General features: G+C 53.8%; 3 protein-coding genes across 3 annotated transcripts; 1 reads left to right on the top strand and 2 right to left on the bottom strand.

Annotated features, from left to right (window-relative positions):
- Positions 1-2526: 2526 nt before the first annotated feature.
- On the bottom strand, positions 2527-2724 carry CLAFUR5_14332 (uncharacterized protein; the record flags this gene model as incomplete). Its single annotated transcript, XM_047913480.1, has 1 exon — positions 2527-2724. The coding sequence occupies one exon, from the start codon at positions 2722-2724 to the stop codon at positions 2527-2529; it is 198 nt and encodes a 65-aa protein (XP_047769428.1).
- Positions 2725-3151: 427 nt separating this feature from the next.
- On the bottom strand, positions 3152-4150 carry CLAFUR5_14331 (Acetate transporter protein patA; the record flags this gene model as incomplete). The annotated part of the gene is made up of 4 exons (XM_047913479.1): positions 3152-3480; positions 3537-3717; positions 3774-3902; positions 3953-4150. The coding sequence occupies 4 exons, from the start codon at positions 4148-4150 to the stop codon at positions 3152-3154; spliced, it is 837 nt and encodes a 278-aa protein (XP_047769425.1).
- Positions 4151-5919: 1769 nt separating this feature from the next.
- CLAFUR5_14330 (Putative methyltransferase C9orf114) lies at positions 5920-7131 on the top strand (the record flags this gene model as incomplete). Its single annotated transcript, XM_047913478.1, has 3 exons — positions 5920-5940; positions 5995-6131; positions 6231-7131. 3 exons carry the CDS (start codon positions 5920-5922, stop codon positions 7129-7131), a joined length of 1059 nt encoding a protein of 352 aa, XP_047769426.1.
- Between the last annotated feature and the right edge of the window lie 1363 nt (positions 7132-8494).

Below are 8494 nucleotides of genomic sequence, written 5' to 3'. Positions count from 1 at the left end.
CGACTCAGCAGAATCGATATCGGCGATGATGGGACACACCTGCCTGCATGCGAAAGGGCGCAGCGAGGTAACAGCGCCGGGACATCGTTTGTATACCCCCGAGCCCTCGCCGCATTGAAGACCGTTCATTCTCTGGACCCTCAGTGCGCAAGCGCTTCAGCGACAAGTGGCTTGGAATAAGGCTGTGGCGCAAGCAGAGAGCAGACAGTCCACTCTACCTTCAAGATCTGGATGCAGCGCATGGCGCCGACATTTGCGGCCACGCTACGGCACGCTACGCAGGACGTCGGTCGTCGACAAGATCTCAACACGACCTTGATAAGCCAGCCAAGGTACCGATTGAACATCTCAGCAGATCGGGTCGTTGTGCCACTGCGAGTCCAGTAAGAGAAGGAGCAAGCCCGGGACGGCGAGGATATCTAGTCGAGAGACTGGAAGCAGGGCAGCGCCAGACTATACTTGGAAGGACCTGGCCAGCGTATAGGACATGGATATGGGCCCTTCGAAGCCTTATTTGATCCTCGCGGTGGGTGATATCGCAATATCGTACTGTGGGAACGAGCATGTCCCGCAAGCTTGACATACGAGAACACTTCGTACAGCGGAAGAAGGTCAAGCACTGCGCGCAGCGTCAAAGATTGCCAAAGCTGCTGTCCTGCGGACATCGGGTCGGGCAAGAGTGCAATACCATGACTCTCGACGTAGAACTTGAGCTTCAAAATGCACGCCCGCCAAGGGAACAAGACCGAAGGCTTCTGCGATGTTGGTGGTCTTCAAGCTGCGACGATAGTAGAAGGAAGGTCCAACGCAGAACTGAGACAGGTCCTTAGGTATCGTGCCTTACGAGAACGAGAAGATGGCAATAACCAGCCAGGCAATATCCCGCGTGATGCTGCGCGGCCAGAGCTATGTGCTAAGCCTTTTATGTTGTGGCGAAGGCGCCATGCCCACCTTCAGAAATTCTTATACAAGGATCTCCTCAGCCGACAAGCGCAGGCAGTGTTGGTGGGGACATGGAGTGGCTGATGTGCTTCGCTTGATGTCGAACGAGACCACAACGGCGAGAGCTGGTACAGGAGTCATGAGCTTCCAAGATCAAGATTCTTGAGATCGTATTCTGCTGTGGTTGGACTACGCCCGTTCTTCAGACCGAGTTCCAGTGCCTGGAGGATCTGCCAAAGGAACCCAAATGTGTTGACGACAACGTTGGAGTCATCGATGATCACAGCCCATCTCGAGGGCATGAAGACGAATACACTCTTCTTTCGTCGTGCTGAAGCAGCGTCAGCGGACCTTGGACTCCTCCATAGCGGCTTCGGAAGTCCAGGGCGATGTCAGCAACGCCATCCTGCCGACGAACCGTGGTCGATTGGGCTCGTGAAGGGGCACATCTGAGTGTCCACTTCTGGCGTGCGCACAAAGGGTCTCGAGAAGTTGGTGATATCGGCTCGCCAAAGGAGGCCGTGCTGCCACGACAACGCTGCCTGAGGTAGCTCGATCACTACCAGGATGATCGACACAGCCGCAGTCGTGCTTGACGCCATCAGGAGTTGTCGGCTCTCCTCTTCTTGCATAGCACCCTTTTAAAGCTGCTTCCGTTGCCGAACCGTTCTTTACAGAGGCAACGGTAGCTTCATAACCATAAATCTCCGAAGCAGACTGGGATCAGGGAAGTAATGCCGTCTCAACCATCGAGCCAAGGTCTCCGAGGACCAGTCACTATGGCCGATTATCTCGGCGGTGGTACGTCTCCTAGCAGCAGTTGAAGCGGCCTGGAACCCGGGGGCTGGGTGTTGTTCTGTACCTCTGTAGCACAGTGCCTCTGGCGGCGAAGTGCTGTGCCCTACGATATAGCCCTTATTGTTCTTTGGACAATCCCAGTCAATCCTCATCGATGGGCTCGGTAGGGCGGAAAGATTGTCCAGCTTTCTGTCCAGAGGAGGCGTGGCTATATGCCTGATGCTATCTTGCATGAGCTTGGAAGTTGGCCTGCCGACGGCTTGTGTACATGCACTCCTGCAGACATCGCAGCCGGCGAGCAGCATGTGCCTCTTTCCTCAGCATCGCGAGCCATCGTGTCCAGCGCTATGTGCCTCTACCGTCTGCATGCCTGACAGACATCTCATCAGCCTCTGATAGCTGTGATAGCTCTGTGAGCCGACACAGTACTGAGGGAGTGTGTAACGACTGCGGAGGTTTGACTGACGCATGCTCGGTGAACTGTGCCTGTCCCTGCTCTTCTGCTCGCGGTATTTTCTCCAATCGACAGGTATAGTCGTAGCAGCTTGCACGGCATGTCGCTACTATGCACGCGATCACTCATTGTCGGGAAGGCGCATGTGTTGCATGTCGTGCAGTCTGTCGCGGGCGTTCCGTTGCTCGCTGCGCCAGGCGACATGGCGGACTCATCGCTCATCAATCCTTCATGCGATAGTCATGTCGTGTCTCGATGTCGTTGGTAGGCTTCGGTGGGTGCATAGGCGATGCTCGTGCGGATCGTGATGTCGAGAGACACTTGCGGTGCAGTCATTGCTCGTTGCGGTCGATATCGTGAGGCTTCGGGGCCGGTACGGTCTTGATGCCACGGACAGTTCGCTCGCTGCCTACACAGGCTTCGTTGATGTGTAGCATGGCTTCGATCGGTGCAGCAGATGGTGGTGTTGTGACATAGATTTGTGTACGAAGAGGTGACCGTGGTTCAGGCTCTGAAATCCTGCTGTGCATCTTGGTTCACGGGCGGGCTTCCTTTCCACCATCACCATCGCGCCGAGCTCCAATGGCCGGCGAACATCCAGCTCAAGCTGCATGTGCTGGATCGCTTTGGCCTAATGCAGAGCAATGCGCAAGCAGCACGAGGCATGGTTTCGACGAGGACTCTCGGTTGTCGTTGGCAGGCCACGCTTCGCAGCTGTATAACGAAGCATCGAGCATGAACATCACAGGAAGGAGCGTCACGTAAGATCTTCCGGGCATTGCAACGAGCAGTGGCTCACTACCTCCGCACGACGGCTTCGTACCTGCATAGAGACGAGGCGATCCTACCTGAGAATGCCCGGGACAGTGAGGAAAGAGCAGGTCACCTCGCCACAGAGCATACTTGATCATCTATCATTCTTGATTACTATTTGACTTGTGTCGCCGTTCTACAAGGTCACTCCGTCTCTAATCTGACCTCACTGCACAGTTGCTTGCTCTTATGCTTGAAGAACCGGCTTGTGTCGCCCATCGGGAAGCTGAATCGCATCGCCGTCTGGCACATTAGGTTCGCGACAGTATAGTATCCCAACATTCCAGAAGCGAACGCGAAGGCACCTCCAGCCGTCTGAACAGCCTTACCAGTCTCCATCTTACCGTCCGCGAAGCAAAAGTACGCCGCAGCGACCAGCGTGAACGCCATCTGCACGGTGAAGAAGATGCCGATGTAGACCAGATTCAAAGGGAGCGATCCGAGCAGGAAGAATAGGTTCCATACTGCCCACACTACGAGGAAGTCATGTCAGCTGTCGAGGGATCGAGGTGCCGACGTCGAGACTTACTCAGAACAAAGAAGCCGACGGCATTGTAATACTCGGGAGTATCGGCGCCACCATACGATTCAGCAACGCCAAAGAATGGTGTCAAAATGATGCCGAAACCAGCATAGAAGAGAGCGAAAGCTGCTAGCACGGTGTAGGCATATGTGTTGCCGAGGACCAGCTCCCAGTTGGCAGAAACAAACTACAAGAAGCAGTCAGATCTACGACGTCGTCAACCTGGACGGAACATGAACATACCATGCCGATTCCTGCCACACCGAAGAAGTTGCCGACGAATGCATTGGTAACACCTACGCCGCGGAAGCCCATCAATGCAAGCGACAAAGTCGTCAATGTGGTCGCGAAAGCGCCGATGGCAAGAGCGGTCTACACATCATCAGCGATCGAAGTCAACACATGGACAGCAGTCTACGCACTGGACTTCCAAGCTGCGACTTGATCGTTATCGGCACTGGGATGTAGTACGGCTGCGCATATCCTCCGATCTTGCTCAGAGAGGACGCATCAGACTGTGTCGTGGCAATCTTGCCCGATGCAAGCTTCTCATAGAAGTCGGCATTCGTCTCGATGTTCTTCAGATCTTCCAGCTGCTCGACACGATTATCGTGAGGCATCTTCGCTGTCGATCGATTCCAATGACCAGAAATAGGTATCCCAGACCACGTGTGAATGACCCGGCTACCAGGATATCGGCACTCTCGCTAACAATCAATAGAAACAATCACCACAGATCAGGTACAGAAAAGTGGACGCCGAAGATGTTACACGAATATCGCTGACAACCCAGGCCTTATACGCAGACACGGCACATCGCAAATTTTCACAATGCATTGCGTCTTCGTCGGCAATGCGTTACGACCGAGCGATAGCATGTGTCGTTCGAAGATGCTGTTGGATGGGAGGGTGATGGTGAGCAACGATGGGAAACCTTACAAAGTGCACATCGAGAGCTGGAAGCACGCAATCTGGGGAAGTGGGTCAAGAATGGTTGGGGTGAGAGATGAGATCGGGGGCAGAGACGACATCTGGCGCCGTCTTCTTGAACAGTTCGATCGAACAAACATGGCGCCATTCTCGTAAACATTGGGCACCTTGAAAAGAGTCCGGTGATCTTCGTTGCAGGTGGTTTGTGGCTGATGAGAACTACTGCAGGGTCTTGGTCAAAGTCGCTGGTACATGGAGCTTGGCCTTGGCTTGCTTCGAGATGAGGACTAACTCGCCAACAAGGTCACCTTGCAATGAACTGCGGAGAAATACTTTGCCCATATGGCACGTCCTCGCGTAGACCAGGTCATAGCCGCAGGCGCGTACAGGAAGCTGGTCACTTTGGAAGTGGTATTTTCTTGGCTATGACTCTGGCTCCCGCTTCAGGACTTCTTCCCGACAGCTTCTGAATCCGATCTACTCAATCCGGGATCGTAATATAGTCTATGGCCTCATCACAGATACTCCTCTGTTGAGCAACATGCAGGCTTGGCGTGTAAGCTTGTAGGGCGTCCGCTTCTCACACATGCTTACTGACAACTCAAACATCCTCCTCCTAGTCCGGACTCGCTACCTCCGGCGCAAGACTTCGATATGACATTGCGACTTGAAGTGTCATTGCGACCTGAAGTGTCACATCAACTTCGATCTTCTGTCCGGTTGAAGATTGGTGCGAGCGAATGTCATACAATGTGGTAACGTACACAAGCTAAGTGGTGCAAAGGGCCCCCCCCCCCTGAGGCTGAAGTGAAGGGCTGGGAGTGTATTGAGTCGTCCTTTGCACGACATGATGAAGCTGCCGCGATGTGCTACCGAGACGTGGTTGAGAATATCTTTGTCCGGTATTTGTGTTGGTCATCATAAGCCACGATAGGCTGCCAGTTATGCTATACGAGAAGCAAGCCTGGTAGAGGCCAGAGCCAAGACTCGGATGCTATCGCCAGGGTTGTGCTCATCGTCGCGTCTGCAGCGGATCTTGAGATGCCTCGATTGAGCTTACCTGTGGGAAAGGTAGCTTCTCGTATATCAGGACATAGCATCAAGTACATATTAACTACAAGACCGCGAATCTAACAGCCTTTTGCTTTCTTGTCGATTCGAGCCACATGGCATTAGTCAACTCGAAGGAATCGTCGATCTGATGGTGACAAAGCAGCTGCAGCAAACATGTCTATCGACCTCAGCCTACTGTGAGACTGTACAGAGTGGTCAATAAGCCACGATACACGAGGTGTTCGACAAATCAGTCATATATCAATGGATACAATGAAGGAACATCATAACACATGGCTCGAGCCACCGGGAGAAGCCGGGCATCTTCCCTGCAAAACTCAATTTCGAGGGCAAGGACAACTCTAACAACAACATCAACATTCCTTCTGCAGCGACGAAAGACATTATGCCAGGCCCTAAAGCAAAGGTGCCTTGATCCATCAGCCTGCTTTCCATCTCCTGTTACTGACATATGCTACAGAAGCGCAAGGTCGATAATGGCCATGGCATAGCGGATGATGCCGCCGTTGACACATCTCGTCCGTCAGCCATCTTCAAGCCCTCGAAAGGGAGGACACATACCTGCAGCCTCGCATTACCAGGGAGCATTATTGCAAAGTACGTTCAGAGCGCTTCGGCTTGGGCCGGACCAAGACAGGAGCACCGCGACTTCCTCACTGCTCTTTCTCGCCGACGTTACTGACACGAACTTCGCAGTGCAACAACGCACGACCAAAAGACAAGTCTTGCAGGCCAGATCGCCAGGGCGTGCACTGTATTCTGCGTTGATGAGGTCGTGGTCTTTGATGACGGTCAGGCCGAGATCCGCGATCCAGAGCAGGGTGGCTATACTGCATACGCCGACCCCAACTTCTTTCTGTATCACATCCTGACCTACCTGGAGACGCCCCCGAACCTGAGGAAGTCTCTGTTCCCTATGCACCCTGATCTTCGGACTGCTGGGGCGCTGCCGAGTCTGGACATGCCACATCATCTTCGAAGCGATGAGTGGTGTCAATTTCGAGAGGGCATCACGATAGGCCCTGGCAGGAACGGCCGCGAGGCAGGCACTCTGGTCGACTGTGGACTCGTCTCAAAGGTCTTGATACCGCAGGAGATTGAACCGAAGACACGAGTAACAGTGCAGCTTCCTGAGAGTGCCGCCAACCAGCACGCTGAGATCGTCACTGGTGAGGCAGTATCTCCAGATACTCCACGAGAGCAAGGTGGCTATTATTGGGGTTATGCTGTCCGACAAGCGTCATCCCTTGGATCTGTATTCACCGAGTGTCCCTTCGACGGCGGCTACGATGTCAGCATTGGCACAAGCGAGCGAGGAAGTCCGCTCCAGGCTATCACGGAGCAAGGTAGCGCTGCGTATGTGGAGCCGACATGGAACCATATGATTATGATTCTCGGCGGTGTGTCCGGGCTAGAAGCAGCACTTCGCGCCGACAAGGAACTTCAGGCAGCTGGAGTAAGCCAGGCAGCGGAAGTGTTCGATTGCTGGATCAATCTGGTATTTGGTCAGGGAAGTCGCACGATCCGGACCGAAGAAGCTATCTGGATTGGCTTGACCGGCTTGCGAGGACTGGTTGAGGCAAGGAACGAGCGGTAATAGCGGTAAGGCAGCAGCGACACAACCTGATATCTTCGTTTGGACTATCGGGCAGAAGATCCGCAAAGTCTGCAACCCCACAAATTGGCCACTCTACTGCCACAGTCCTCTAGCCAGGCGACGGGTCTTCAAAGATAAAGTTCCTGTGTCGATCTCGAAGCAGTTGACTCCCGCTATGGCTCCGAGCACATGGACACACAATGCGCAGCAGATTGATGTCTGAAGAAGGAGTCTCATTACTCAGTGCTTACACTGCTCGGAACTGCTCGACCCCGCATACTGGCATACTGGCACGAGTCCCTGCATTCTCCACGTGCATAAAGTGTTCTATGCGCATGGAAGGGATCTTGAGTACCAAGTGTAGGGCAAAACACGACATGCAATACCATGCAGTCGCTTGACTGCGCATATCTGGCGGCTACGAAATGGGTGGTACTCGGTCGTGAAACAAGCGGTGTTCGTCCCGCGCGAAGCTCTCGCGCCTCATGTGCAGCTCGTTCGCCTAACATGGCTGCAGTCTGTTTTCACGAACATTTTGGGTGACATCCGGCAGCGATGTTGCGGATGTGACCTCGTCGAGGACTTTGCGGCATGCTGACCCGTGCTGTTCATTCCGGAGGGATAACCTGGCAAGACGCTGGAACGATAGCAATGGCAGAACGGTACCTTGGTATGATCGGTATCATCATTCTCATCGCCGCATTTCGGGTGAGATGCTAAACCCGCGTCCCTATCACCGCCCGGCGGAATTGACACTGCCGAACTCGGCTCACCGCTCATATTGCACGATGGATGTTGATCTACGCGGGACTGGAATCCGCTGACTCGGAGTGGAAAGTCACTAAAGCCTCCGGTGGTACTGCTTGCGAGGCAGGGTACTCCGCTCTTCGTTCATCAAAAACGCCGCCAGAGCAGCTTCGTCATGAACAACAGGGACTTCTTCACCCAAGATTGAGCTGTAGGGCTGTGCCATTCCAAGTGCTGACTGCAGTTCAGCCGCATGAAGAAGGTAGTCAACTGGTCGTGAATATGTCACGACTTCAGCCCTGTGGTACTAGCCAATGATCATCTGACTGAAGGCCTCCGCATGCCACATGCCACCACACCACCCTTCAGCGCTCCCCGGACCGATGCGCCGTCAGATTGCCTTAAGACGCTTCTTGCTTCTTGGCAAAATCTTGTCTCTCAATCCAGTCATCAATGGGGTCGATCAGCATCCGAGGTATGATTTGACCGCGACCATACATACTCAACTTCTGTCCAAGCAGGTCGACACTCTTCAGCGGTGTTGCTTGGCAAGCAGCACTTCGTACATTTGTCCGCGAAAGGAAAGCCGAACACGGCACTTCCCACCGACGCTATC

Source organism: Fulvia fulva, chromosome 13, assembly GCF_020509005.1.
Source record: "Fulvia fulva chromosome 13, complete sequence".
Classification (NCBI taxonomy): Eukaryota; Fungi; Ascomycota; class Dothideomycetes; order Mycosphaerellales; family Mycosphaerellaceae; genus Fulvia; species Fulvia fulva.
The sequence above is the reverse complement of the archived record's forward strand: the minus strand, read 5'-3'. Positions and strand labels throughout refer to the sequence as shown.